The following is a 15,112-nucleotide window of genomic DNA, read 5'->3' as shown; positions in this document are numbered from 1 at the left end:
CACTGCGCATGTCCCATGCACTCAGCACCACCAAAGGGGCGGGCAGACCACCTAAGCCACACCTCTGGCCCCACCCCTACCCTCACCCCATATAAGGAACCAGCTCACCCCCCCATCAGGGGGCAAGTGAGCGAGGGAACCTGTTACTTGTTCTCGCTCCCCTCTGCTGCAGCAGGGGCCCCAGTAAAGCCTTGCCTGGATTTCTTGTCTGGCCTCTAGTAAATTTCCACTGATTGAGGAGGCCAAGAACCTCGGTCGGTATCACCAAGGTTTGGCAAGAGGGAGCCACAATCCCACGGCCACCCCTTGTCCACCTCAGCCTCTCCACCTTCAGCGGGCCTCTCGTGCACAGTCACACAGGACGCCTGCTCAGCTGCACTGTCTGCCCAGCAAACACACGAGAAGATCTGACGTCTTCCAGGAGAGGCAACTGGCAAGAGGCAGCTGACTGACGAAACACTGTTGTCTAAACAGGATGAAAAGCATCAATTCTCACATCACGCCCAGGCTGTCAGTCAACAGTAATGCTCCTCGCATCCAGGTAGAAAATACAGCCCCAGAGAAGGTGCATAACTTGTTCTGGGCCTGGAGCAGAGAAGTGAGTGAGTGACAGCTGAATAGCTCTGTCATGGACAACTTTTCACGATGTAAAGCTAGGGAGATGCTGGGTTTGGTCATCTCTTAATACAGCCACATCACTAAGTATTAGAGAAATACAAATCAAAACTACAACGAGGCATCTCACCTCCCACCGGTCAGAATGGCCACCATCAAAAAGTCTACAAACAGTAAATGCTGGAGAGGGTGTGGAGAAAAGGGAACCCTCGTAAACTGTTGGTGGGAATGTAAATTGGTGCAGCCACTATGGAGAGCAGTATGGAGGTTCCTTAAAAAACTGAAAATAGAGCTACCATATGATCCAGCAATCCCCCTGCTGGGCATATACCCAGACAAAACTATAATTCGAAAATATATATGCACCCCAATGTTCACTGCAGCACTGTTTAAAGTAGCCAGGACATGGAAGCAACCTAAATGTCCATCCACAGAGCAATGGATAAAGAAGATGTGGTACATATATACACTGGAATATTACTCAGCCATAAAAAAGAATGAAATAATGCCATCTGCAGTGACATGGAAGGACCCAGAGATTATCACACTGAGTGAAGTCAGTCAGACAGAGAAAGACAAATACCACCCATCCCTTATATGTGGAATCTAAACAATGGTACAAATGAACTTATTTACATAACAGAAATAGAATGACCGATGTAGAAAATAAACTTATGGTTATCGGGGGGCGGGGTAAGCGTCGGGGGAGGGATAAATTGGGAGACTGGGACTGACATATACACACTACTATATATAAAATAGATAACTAATAAGGATCTACTGTAGAGCACAGGGAACCAATACTCCACTCTGTAACGGCCCATATGGGAAAAGAGTCTTAAAAAGAGTGGACATGTGTATATGTATAACTGAGTCACTTTGCTGTACACCTGAAACTCACACAACATGGTAAATCAATCATTCTCCAATAAAAAATAAATAAATAAGTAAACAAACCACTTGGCCACTCTGACTTCGCTGAGGAAAGCATCGTGCTAGCTTCTCGGCCTACAAGGTGAGGAAGATAGGACGCTTGCCGTTCAGGAGTTTATAATCAAGCCAGGGAGCCTCACGCTATAAGCTTGTGGTTCCTGGACGTATGTCCAGAGCCCCGCGGGAGCGCAGGGGGAAGAGTGCATAACTCTGCCGGGAGTGTGGGGTGGGGTCCGGGGGCGGCTTCCAAGAGCAAATGGCATCTCAGCAAATTCCTGCAGTTCCTCGGACAAACGAGTGGAAACCCAACCCCAGGGAACAGCCTTTGCCGGAGCATGCAGGTGTGAGGCTCACGGGTCCTCAGGCTCCAGGGCAGCTGGAAGCTGGGTGATGGTCCGTCGGAGGAAAGCAGGGGACGGTGGGCGGGGGCGAGCCGGGGGTGAGGTCACCACTGGGGGAGCCCCTGCAAGCCTCGGGCCAAACCCAGCCCTACACCTGCTTTTGTAAATAAAGATGTACCGGCACACAGGCAGATCCCCTTTGTCCATTTATTTTCTACTGCTGCGTTTGTGCTACTGTGGCAGAGTTAAGGAACCGAGACAGACATCATACGGCCCACAAAGCCGACACATTTTCTATTGGACCCTTTTTTAAAAGTCTGAGGATCGCTGGCTGAAAGACTTGAACTATCGCTGGGATTTCCGTAACTGACTCAAATGCGTGTGGTCAGCTCCTGTGGTCTCCAAGCAGCGTGGTCTCAACTGGCTCCCTCCCCATCACGGACATAAGCTTGTCTGCATAGCTCATTGACAATCCCAAATTTTGTGTCTTCGTTTACTGTTGATCCTTTTTTCCTTGTTCCTACTTCAGGGCTTTGCTACACACTTTCCTTGCCTGACACGGTTACAAGCCTCCCACCCGCCAGCAGAAGCTCATCACTCAACTTGGGAGTCGTGTTACTTCCTTTGCTTCCTCCCCAAGTTCTTCATAAATTTTTGTACTGCTGTTAGAATGCAGCTGAAAATCGATTTTTTTCCCCTTACTGTTACCGCTTTCAAATCCCATGGTCTGACAAAGAGCTACTCCTCCACAAAAAAGGTTCCCCTACTGTACAAAGCCCTTGGAAAATATAAGGCATACCCACCAGCATTTACAGAACAGAAAAATGAAGAAATAATCATGCTTTGCTGATGGGACACACTATAAAGGATTTCTTTTACCAGTACATCCCCTTATACTTTTAAAACCAAATGTGATCTATGAAAATTAAATTTGCACATGATTTTCCAGGGCGTACATCTCTAATACGTAGCAAGGAGTGTAATTGTTGTTTTATTAACCACTGGCAGTAAAACCCAGAGTTTTCAAGGCTGCTTTTTATGGCATGCAGTGTATGTTGCTCCCTGGGCCCAGATCCCAGGGCTGCACCTTACCAACCGTGTTACCTTGAGTAAGTTAACCTCTCTGTGCCTCAGCTTCCACATCTTGCTGGAAAGGAGGGAGAGAGGAATTATAACTAACCTACCTTACAGGGTTGTTATGACGATCAAATGGTATGAAGTATTACAAGAGGTTAATGCAGTGCCTGGCCCATAGAAAACACCGCCTCTATGTCAGCGGCTACCATGGGATGATTATCAGGTTTCTTTCTTTCTTTTCCCCCACAGCATAAAGAATAAGAACGTACTGGGAACAGCGCTGTGAGACGATATTTCGTGGGGAACATGAAGTTGTTTCTGCCTCCTGACTTTCTGGTTTCCCACCGAGAAACACTTCTTCCACACCCTTGGCTCTTGTGGTTTGGGTGGGTCCGGGGCTGGGCACACGATCCCAAACTAGCCAATCACCGTATTCAGCCCCCAACACCCCAAAGTCCTGCATTCACAGAGGATCTGAGGCTCTCTCTTTCTGCCGGGTAGGCTATTGGTTGGCCATCTTTATTAGCCATTTGGAAAATCTTCCCAGAAACAAAACCAACACAGCAAAAAAAGCAAACCAGCTCTGAGAAATGAAGAGGAACGATGAGAATGCCCCCTAAACAAACGTGAGCCTTTGGATCCAGTCGTGTCATCCAGTGACATGTGTTGATTTTTTAGCTTATGTCAGGTTGGAGCTGGGTTTTCTGCCCCTTGCGTCCAAAGGGTTCTGATACATACTCGTGAAGTGACATGACCTCTGGCCCCAATGGAATGCAAACCTTGCTAATCTTGGTGCTGCAAAGGAAGCATGGCAAGCAGAGGTGGCAGATGTGAGCTGTAAGCTTGGTTCTGTCTTTAGCCAGTTGGGGATCTGCTGGGAAGAGCGTTTCATCTTTCTGGGTCCTGATGTACTCGTATGTCAAAGGAGAGAGGTGAGTGAAAATCAGTCTCTAAGATCCATTTTCAGCTGCACCGTCCTATGGGTCTCTGTTACTCCTGGGTTTGTTTCAGTGGTGGGCACTGTGGTATAATTGATCAGTGATTCTCATATGCTCCACCGTCCTATGAGTCTCTTGTTACTCCTGGGTTTGTTTCAGTGGTGGGCACTGTGGTATAATTGATTAGTGATTCTCATATCTTCCTGCTTCCTTCTGTTTCAACTTTAAAAATTTTCTATTAGACTCTCGGTCACTGTACTCCAAGTGGATATTTCTTCCCCTTCAATTTCCTTCTGAAGAAAATATATTTATTTTTGTTTACTTGGGCATAATGATCCCATTTTCTTCCCATTTCTATATTTTTAAATCTAATTAAGGTGACAAGTCCCTTGAGGGTTGAAACTAGAGTTCTCCTGTGGGTGTAAACATTATTTTTTTTAATTGGCAACCAACTTTCCAGTTTTTACAGAGAAGCAGGATATGGGTTTTAAGTAATGTAAGCAGGAAATGGGTCTCCAGCCCACGCAAAATAAATGCAAAAGTACTGATTTACCCCCAGTCCACATCTGGCTTACTCATTTATAATTTTAGCCTGAACTGAAATTCTCCCACAGAACTGCAGCGTAACATCCACATCTACAGAATGTCAGACCAAAAATGGGGAGTTAGGGCGATAATCCTGTGAGTCTCGCTTATACATATAAATAATTTGCCTATTTCAGGGCAATATCATGCTTTTCTCATTAGTGCTAGGGTTTGGGGACTGAGCTACGTAAAGATTAGCTTCAAAGCTTCACATTCATTGATTTTTTAAAAAAGGTTTTTAAAATAACATTTATTTCTTAAAAGTTAACATGTGCATAATAGGAAACCAAAAAACACAAGAAGCAGAAAACAAAGTCATCCGTAATCCCGAGCAGTTTACCATTTGATGTGTCCTTCTAGGTCTCATTTCTGTATTTACACAACTAAGCATCCGTGTTTATGTAATTAAGATCATACAGTTAGGTATCATGCTTTTTCACACACCATGAATATTTACCATTTCAAAGTCCCAAAGCTATGAGTACTTCGATAACCAAGAATGTACTACACCAACTCAATCTGGAAGGAAAGAGTCATTCAGTAGCTCTAAAGTTTGGAGGGGACCAAAGGACCTGGCTGAGATGCGGGCAACAGAACCACCTGGAGGAGGTGACCCTCCCAGAAGGGACGGCATACCCAGCATGCATCCCTGTCTGGTGACCCCAGGCTTGCTCATCGGGACCTTAATTATGAATAAGACCCCAGCCTCAACTGCCTTCATGAGTCCTTGGCAGAGAGAAGCAAACCATCCGGAGGCAGAGGTTCCAGGGGTGGTGGGTTCGGCAACTCAGGATGCCAGTCAGGGCCCGAGTTCTGTCTGTCTTTCCATCCTTCCATCCACAGAGCCTGCTCTGTCCTATAGCTGACCTCCCTTGGGGCTGGAGAACACTTGGGTCTCCTTGTTCACATGCATCAGAAGGCAGGACACTTCTGCCCCAACATTCTAAGCATGAGTCTTTTGTTCTAGTAATTTTGTTTTGATACAATTTCAAATTTGCTCAAAAGTTGCAAGAATAGCACAAGGAACTCCTTCACTGTGTATCCCTTCACTCAGATTCATAAGTCTTAATATCCTGCCACATTTTCTTCCTCTCTTTCATTCTCTCTCCCCCCCGCCACCCCTGCCCACACACACAGCCCTTTTGGACCATGGACAGTTAGTGGCACATATCAAGAATAAGAACGTTCTCTTATGTAACAATAGCACAGTGATCCAAGTCAGGACAAAGTTGATTCAATGTGATATTCTAATTGACAACCTATACTCGAATTTCAATAACTGTCCCAATAATGCCCTTTATAGGTAGCCTTCCTCCACTGCAGGGTCACCAGGATCATGCCTTGCACTTAGCTGTTATGTCTCACTCTGTCTGTCTTTCATAATCTTGGCAATTTTGAATTTTAGTTTAGTTTAGTTTTTTAAATTGGGTTATTTCCTTCCTTATCATTGAATTTTCAGAGGTTTTCCATATTCTACATATAAGTCCTTAGCAGATATTTGATTTGTGAATATTTTCTCCTCGTCTGTGGCTTGGCTTGTCATTAATTTCACAGTGTCATTTGAACAGCAGACATTTTCTGATTTTGATGACGTCTGATTTACCATTTTTTTCCTTTTATGGGTCACGAGCATGAGTCTTGAACTCATTCTCACCGGACCAGCCTAGGTTACACGTTCGCCATGAACCAATGACTGTGGCTGGGACAGGTTATACTGACTGGCTTGAGTCAAACGAATGGATCCAACCCTGATGTCTTCCCTGAGGAGTAGAAACCCAAGATGTAGAAAAGCCTACGTAAACCCTGGGCAGAGTTAGGAAAGGCGAGGGGCAGGAAAGACACTGGGCAGGCTGCCAAGAAACATCCCAAGTCAGAGCTCCCAGCAGAGCTCCCGTCAGCCAGCTGCGCACTCTCAGGGAAGCCCTGCCCGGCTCCAGGGGCCTCGCTCCCATGGCCACACATCCCAGTTCCAAAATCCAAGAGCGTCTAACCGACATAAAGCCTTCAAACCCCGCTGTCGGACTGTGGCTTTTCGTCTCACTCTCGTAGGGGTCAGTGGGCGTGGCTTAGCATCTCCAGGGCCCCTCAGAGCGCCCCGCCCAGTGCCCCACTCAGATGCTCAAGTGTCAGGACGTAGTGGGGGCAGGTGGGCAGCGATTCCACTGAGCGCCCAACCCGGCACACATCCCTGCGTCTTCCTTACACCTGCCTGGGCCCGGCCACGCGCCTGGCACGTTCTTGTTCCCTTCGTGCCTTTTTTGGTGCTGTATGTACTCTGCCTGTATATGTACTCTGCATGTATAATTCAAAGCCCCACAAGCAGATGATTACGGACCACTCATTTTTAATCTATTCAAATGTTCTCTTCTGAATTAATCAAGTGAATAATTGTTTGGAGGAGTGGGGCTGAATCGAGTTTGGAAAAATGCCAACATGCCAAGTTTCTAAATGTTTCTTCGACAGCAAAAGTTTTACACTCCCTCCCCTCTGAAAACGGGTACATTATTACCACGGTCGATGGACCCTCTGAAAAAGGGTACATTATTACCACATGCCTCTCGCCTCGTTTTATTCTCATCAACACAGGCAAAGCTCTTTATTCCTACTGTCGAGATGGGGAAACAGGGTCTCCATGTGGCTCTAGGACCAGTTACCAGTGGCTCAGAGACACAGAGCTGGTTAGTAACCGCTCTGGAATACAAGCCTGCTGTCCACGACACCCAGCGCCTGCCTTTTCACCAACTGCCACTCAAACTGTATCCGAAAACCCCCACGGTTGTTCTATTTCCATGTCATCTCTGTTGACACCTACCCTTGGCAAACTATCATTCGTGTCACGTCTGAATTCCACACGCTGACATCCTCCACGGCTTGATTTTGGAGGCTGAGCAATCGTATTTATAGATAAGGCAAAGAGAAAAGAATTTTTTGGAGACTCCACTTACATTCTTTGGACATTCCCACTTCAAAGCACTTCTGGAGTCGACAGTACTGGCATCGATTCCTGGTGACTTTATTAATAACACAGTTCTTATCTCGGTGACAAGTGTAAATCATGTTCTTCTGAATACTTCTGCGGAAAAACCCCTGCAAGCAACCAAGAAGATGAGAAAATTAAGCAAAACTACTGAGCTTCATGAGAAATCAAAGCCAACCTTATCAATGCATTGCCCGCTCGTTCTGAGTAATGAAGTGATGGCAGCAGAAAACTTAACTGATTTAAGCCTTAAAATCCTTGTGAAATATGAATAGTCAGTTCTCTCCCTTTGCTGCAAACCAGAAAGCCCCTTTTAATCAAAACTGGACTTGCCCGTTATTATCTTGCTAAAAGAAAATGAATACCAAGCGAATTCACTTGGAAAACATAATGCAGAGTTGGGTTCACTCCAAACAGGCTTAACTTCCTAAGTGGCTCCCTTGCTGGCCGGAACAATATCAGGTGAGTCCACTGTCAAGAAAGCCAATAGAAGAAGCATTCCATTTGCAGAAGAAATTATATGCTTCGTGAAAGAATTAGGTCTTTCCAAAGGAGTCTTCTCCAAATGCTTTTACATATTTAGCTCTCGTGATAATACTTAAAACACGATTTAATTTGCAAAGTGTTTAGAAAAATACTATCCAAGATTGGAAACAAGGCAGAAAAATGATTGTCTGCTCATTTAATGGCATGTGAGAGCCGTGATGTCCAATATGATAGCTACGAATCACGTGTGGCTATTTAAATAACGAAAATTAAATAAAATTAGTATGATAATCTCCAGGTCCATCCATGTTGCTGCAAATGGCATTATTTCATTCTTTTTAATGGCTAATATTGCACTGTATGTATGTACCATATCGTCTTTATCCATTCACCTGTGGATGGCCATTTAGGTTGCTTCCACGTCTTGGCTACTCTAAACAGTGCTGCAATGAACACTGGGGTGCACGTATCCTTTCAAACCATGTTTTTCTCCAGATATACGCCCAGGAGTGGGATTGCTTGATCATATGGCAGCTCTATTTCTAGGTTGTTTCTTTTTAAGGCACCTCCATAGTGGCTGCACCAATTTACATTCCCACCAACAGTGCAGGAGGGTTCCCTTTTCTCCACACCCTCTGCAGCATTTACTATTGGTAGACTTTTTGATGATGGCCATTCTGACCTATGTGAGGTGATACCTCATTGTAGTTTGATTTGCATTTCTCTAATAACTAGTGATGTTGAGCATCTTTTCATGCGCCTCTTTGGTCATCTGTATGTCTTATTTGGAGAAATGTCTATGTAGGTCTTCTGCCCACTTTTTCTTTTTTTTTTTTAACATCTTTATTGGAGTATAATTGCTTTACAATGGTACCCACTTTTTGATTGGGTTGTTTGTGTTTTGTTTTTTTTTGTTTTTTTTTGATATTGACCTTCATGAGCTGCTTGTAAATTCTGGAGATTAATCCCTTCAAGTGCTCAACAGCCACACAAGTGCAGGGGCTACCACACTGGGCAGCGCATGTACAGAATATTTCCATCATTGCAGGAAGTTCCCTCGGGCAATGCATACGCCGCACTGACTGACAGACTTACACGAGTCATCTAACGGTCTCGGGAAATGTAACTTCCTTTGACTTACTGTTTATTATTGACTGGACCTTGACTCTGTAAAGATTGTAGAAGACTGGTAACTTATAAATCATATGTGCCTAGTATAGGTGCGAAGATTCCTGCCTGGTTGAAATATAACCAAAGATTATTGTTTTATTGCCTTGTAGGACATTAAGCAGTTGGGTCTAACTTTGCCACCTTATTCCAGCATTCTTTTCTCCAATCACCCTATCTGTCTGTCTGCTTACCTCCCTCCCTACCTATTTTTTTCATATCCTTCTTTGAACCAGCTTTGTCATCTGACTGTTTCCCTCATTAATGAGTGAAATAAGTCTCCAACGTGTGCTTACTGCATATTTGAATAAGTATTGTTTTTTAACTTTTGGAAAGTTATATTTTGACCGAAGAAGCAATTTATCCCGAATTTTTTGGAAACACTGATGAAACAAATCACGCTTCAGGCTCCATGAGCACAGGGTCTCCCCCCAGCTTCTCCTCTCTGCGTACCCACCTCCCCACACAGCTTTGCAGAGAACGGAAAATTAAGTGGTGCTTGTTAAGACAGAGATGATTGAAGAGTGAGTGATGGGTAAACCTGCTGTCTTTTCTCATTGCCCAACAAAAACCTCTACGCTGCTAGGAGTATTACAAGCAAGGAGTTTTACCTCATCAATTGTGATGTGACTTTTACCTCCGTTAGTAACAATTCTCTTGAATGTGGGAAGCACACCATCCACTGTGTTGAACAGCAAACAAGACTTGCCGTCTGAGTTCAACTTTCCCTGTAGTACATTAACACCCCAGGAGCCAGAACTAAAGACCTTCAAAGCTAAAGCACATTAGCAAAGGAAGCTCACGTAACACACATTGCTTAGGATATTTACGTGGGCACCCTAGGATTTTAACATCTAAGAAAACATATTTTTACTGGCATGGTTCGACTGTAAACGCCTGGAAATCTTGTTTAAGGTTGCAACTCCTCTTACATCCCAGACACACACATTTTCCAAGAAAGTGTAGTTTATTTTTGTACCTCTGGAGCTACAAATATGCTCAGAATCTAAAATAACAGGTCATAAATACTTTGAAGCTCTAAGAGAATCTGTGCACTATGGTCACCTCAAACATATTTTTTCCTGCAAAGAATACCTACAGGACACTCTTGGTTGCCAGACGTACAACCTCAATTGACAGAAACTTCACTGTTCTCCCGTCAAGTAACACTGACACATGGAAGATCCGGTTTTTTTGCAGGTGTGAAGCAAGTGAGGTATGGACCAAGGTGACCTCCTTCACTTATTACAAACTGAATAATCAGTTCAGCAAATTCTTAGTGAGTGAGCACAAAGGAGCGGAAACCAATCTCCTGACACCCGGATGAAAGAAGGAGAGAGAATTAAGAACTTTACATGTCACTAATTATGCAGTCAGCGTGGTTCAGGTACAATGACAGCAGAAACTAAATAGGACTTCTTGGTTTTCCAAATCAGAGTTTGGGCTGGATTTCATGAGGAGGTCTAAATTTCAGTAAATCATTTCCACTAGGGTAGAATACTTGCTGACTAAAACGTATGCTGTGAGGTGTTTCTATTCATGGCCTGTGTAAACAGAAATGCCCTCTGAGGCCAAAGAGAGGTTTGCATTGTCCAAACCACCCTCCTCCACAGTAGATACTGTGAACCGTTCTGTAAACCTCGTTTCTACTGCTTGGAGGACCTTGTGTGTGCGTGCGTGCGTGTGGCACCATAGCCCGTGTCACCAAAATTTTATCTACTTAATGTTTTATTTAGGTTGATTCTTCTTTATTTTTTTTTTAAGATTTGTTTTGATGTGGACCATTTTTTAAAAGTCTTTACTGAATCTGTTACGACACTGCTTCAGTTTTATGTTTTGTTTTTTTGGCCCCAAGGCATGCGGGACCCTAGCTCCCCGACCAGGGATCGAACCCGCAACCCCTACAATGGAAGGCGAAGTCCCAACCACTGGACCGCCAGGGAAGTCCCTCTTCCTTTATTTTATTTATTTATTTAATTTATTTATTTTGCGGTACGCGGGCCTCTCACTGCTGTGGCCTCTCCCGTTGCGGAGCACAGTCCCCGGATGCGCCGGCCCAGCGGCCATGGCTCACGGGCCCAGCTGCTCTGCGGCATGTGGGATCTTCCCGGACCGGGGAACGAACCTGCGTCCCCTGCATCGGCAGGCGGACTCGCAACCACTGCGCCACCAGGGAAGCCCCCTCTTCCTTTATTTTTAACATTATTTAAAATGGAAACCTTTAACCTCTGGCTCAATTTGAATACCAGCACCAACTGTCAATATGAGAAGGCATTCATAAAATAAATAAAATGAAGTCGAACAAAACAATAATCAGATGTGATTTTACTCTCGCTGGATTCTGCTTCTGCTAAACCTCACTCCTGGCTGAAGGGGAATGGAGCAAGACTTAGCTACAGATCAGCACTGACTTGAGGCTTCTCTTTTTGTTTTTTTTTTGAGGCTTCTCTTGAGGAATTCAGAGAAAATAAACATGTTTCTCACTATGTGATTCAATGAGGTTTAATGCCATGAATCTGTCCCATCTAAAATTGGGAGCCTCATAATTTGGGAATCAAAACTGTATCCCAAAGTTGTCACATGTAAAATGAGCTTTAGACGTACTGGGTTCAAACAGAAACAGACTCACAGACTTTGAAAATAAACTTCTGGTTACCAAAGGGGAAAGAGGGGAGGGAGGGATAAATTGGGAGTTTGGGATTAACATACACACACTACTAGATATAAAATAGATAACCAACAAGGACCTACTGTATAGCACAGGGAACTCTACTCAGTATTCCATAATAACCTACATGGGAACAGAATCTGAAAAAGAATGAATATGTCTACGTGTAGAACTGAATCACTTTGCTGTACACCTGAAACTAACTCCAATATAAAATAAAAATTAAGTTAAAAAAATTTTTAAGTGGAAAAAAAAAAGTTTTCCATCAAAGCAAAGTACCGAGTTCAAGTGTCATAGTTCTTGCAGCCAGGAGATGGGTAGGTACGGATGAAGGATTCGGTCCTCTTTGGAGAAGCAGCCCCACGGGACGAGAGGGGGCAGGAGGGTGCAGTGGGAGAGTCCCCGCAGGGAAGGAGAGGGGCAGGCTTGGAGAGTCACAGCCTCAGGGCTAGATGCACTCACACACTATCTCCTGAGGGAGGGGCTGGAGGCTTACTTCCAAGACCCCTCCCAGCTGTTCCTTTCCGGGACTCCAAGTGTGTCCTCGTGCCAGGGAGTGACAAGTTGGGATGGCTTGAGAGTGAGGATGAGGGGGCTTCTGTGGGCGAAGAAAATGGCCAAGGAGGAGGTTTGAAGATGAAGGAAGGAGAGACCGTCCACCTGTAGGGGTGACAACTGCGATTTCTTCAGACTCACAGACACAGAGATCAGGCTGGTGGTTGCCAAGGGGGAGGGGGTTGGGGGAGGGATGGAGTGGGAGGCTGGGGCTTAGCAGATGGAAGCTATTATGTATGGATTGGATAAAAAACAAGGTCCTACTGTATAGCACCAGGAGCTGTATTCAATATCCTGGGATAAACCATCATGGAAAAGAATATGAAAAAGAATGTATATATGGGGCTTCCCTGGTGGCGCAGTGGTTGAGAGTCCGCCTGCCGATGCAGGGGACACGGGTTTGTGCCCTGGTCCAGGAAGATCCCACATGCCGCGGAGTGGCTGGGCCCGTGAGCCATGGCCGCTGAGCCTGCGCGTCCAGAGCCTGTGCTCTGCAACAGGAGAGGCCACAACAGTGAGAGGCCCGCATACCGCAAAAAAAAAAAAAGAATGTATATATGTGTATAACTGAGTCACTTTGCTGTACAGCAGAAATTAACACACAACATTGTAAATCAACTCTACTTCAATAAAAAAATTTAAAAAAACAAAAACAACTGTGATTTGTTTGGACTAGCCTGGGGCTTAAAAGACACCAACAAGAGGGCTTTCAGATGGTGTCACCTTTATCTTGGAGCAGAGACCTCACCACACCTCTGTGGGGACCTGGGGCAGGTGTCTGTGACCAGATGGAGGCTGGAGTGTCAATCCTGGCTAATGGTTGCTGGTCATCAGGAAGTCTGAGGGCCTGGTTTTCTGACACCAAGTCTAGGGTTGCTGGTGCCATGAGTTTCCTCTTTCACTTTCCAGAAACATCCTTTTTCCCAGTAAACACAGAAAACTTCTATCAGGTCTTGAAGATGTTATGTCACCTCACCCAGGAAGCCTTCTCTGACTGATCCAAGCACACATGAATGCTTCCTCTTCTAGATAACCTTGGGCTTTTGCTTCTCCTTCTACATCACACCTATCTGAGTATGATATTTAAAATATTAATCAATAGTACCATCTACTTCGGAGGTTACACGGCCATCGTGGGGGAAGTCCAGTCTGTGGCCAGCAGTCACAGCCTCAGGAGTCCCATGGGCTTCAGAGATTTCCACCAGTGGGTGTCACAGAAGCACCACCAAGTGTGACATCTTTCTTGCTGGGATTCCAGCCTCCCTGACAGGGGACAAGGAGGGGCATGGGGGCCGGCTCCACAGAACTAGGGTGGACAAGATGTGGACTCCACGGTGACTTCATGTGTCTTCCCTGGACTCACCACAGTGGACTTGGGTGGAAGGAGACAAAGACTGAAGGCAATGGTTACTCAACAACTGGTAGGAACACAGTTCAATATTTCAACACCTAGTACAAATGGACTGGTACAAATCAACTGCATATCCCCAGCACCGGGACAGAACCTGACACTTGGCAGATATCCAACAAACGGCTGTCGACTGAACGAATAAACAACGGACATCCTCGGCTATAAACAGAGCCAGAGTGATAGTCCTGGATGAGCTATACCTTAATTCCACAGAATATTCCGCAATGATAATGTATTCCTTGAGGATGATATTATCTGTACTTAGGGAGGGAAGCATCCAGATTTCCCTGAGGTTAGTAGAAGACCCACTGATTTGAGCTGTAATCAGGTTAGTCAATCAGGACTTCTGCTGGTTAGCCATGATCTGTGTTGGTTAATCTGTTAAGTAACTTTTGTTGGTTAACTGCTAACTTGGTGAAACCTGCCTTCTGCTGTCTAATCATGGCTTCTGCGGCTTAAGCGTGACTCCTGTTGTTTGAGATCGCCAAAGCAAGTGACACAATGAACGCTCTAACTACCTAGATCAAGAAGCTGGACCTGCATCACAAACTGGGTCAGGTGTTTTCTAACCACAGGTTTTTCAACCTTTCTTACCTCATAGGCTCTTCTACTCTTGCTATCAAAGACCTGGGGTCCAAACAAAACGAAAAAAAAAATAGTCACTTGGTGGAGAAGGCCACATAGGCCTTAGAGCCATTTGCGAGCCATTTGCTTCGCATCACAGCAATACCCATGGAATGTCCACTCCTGCTCAGATTTCTCCTGTCTCCCCTTGGGGATATGAGGTGCCATTGTTCTAACTAACGTACTCTCTACGGGACAGAAACAATCCTAAATCAGAAGGAACGGTATGTCTCTTGTAAACCGAAATATCTTCCTACACCTGACTACTTACAGTTCGTAATTCCCTTGATGGACTAGTCAGATGTCCCAAATCTAAACAGGACATGGAGAAAAGTGACTCATCTCACTCCTTCTTCATATTTTGATATGACATTAAGTTGGGCCTCCTTCTCTCCTCTCATACTCTCAAATCATTGCTCCGATTCTCATCATTTTTTCTCCCATTCATGGGCCCTGTTTCACCTTCTAGTTTTCAGATATCATCACATATAATATCTTTCACCCTCTCCCAAAGGGGGTGATTTTTTTGGTTGGTTCGGATAGTGGGCTAGTGGTTAAGAATTAGGCTTTAAAACATTTTTGTGAAAAATAATTGCCTGGGAACTTCCCTGGAGGTCCAGTGGTTAAGACTCTGTGCTTCCACTGCAGGGGGCACAGGTCTGATCCCTGGTCAGGGAACCAAGATCCTTCAAGCTGCACGGCAAAAAAAAAAAAAAAAAAAAAAAAAAAAAAAAA

General features: G+C 44.9%; 1 protein-coding gene across 1 annotated transcript in view; it reads right to left on the bottom strand.

The window, feature by feature from the left end:
* Nucleotides 1-15,112, bottom strand: part of LOC112411691 (retinoic acid receptor beta-like) — a gene marked incomplete at its 3' end in the record, with an annotated part of 407,505 nt that overhangs the window by 74,696 nt on the left and 317,697 nt on the right. Inside the window, exon 3 of the mRNA XM_024762944.1 lies at nt 7,435-7,576. Within this exon, the coding sequence (XP_024618712.1) occupies nt 7,435-7,576 (142 nt within the window). The remainder of the gene's footprint in view (nt 1-7,434; nt 7,577-15,112) is intronic.

This window comes from Neophocaena asiaeorientalis, unplaced genomic scaffold, assembly GCF_003031525.2.
Source record: "Neophocaena asiaeorientalis asiaeorientalis breed wild unplaced genomic scaffold, Neophocaena_asiaeorientalis_V1.1 scaffold279, whole genome shotgun sequence".
NCBI classification, from domain to species: Eukaryota; Metazoa; Chordata; class Mammalia; order Artiodactyla; family Phocoenidae; genus Neophocaena; species Neophocaena asiaeorientalis.
Note: the sequence above shows the minus strand (reverse complement) of the source record. Positions and strands in the feature narration are given on the sequence as shown.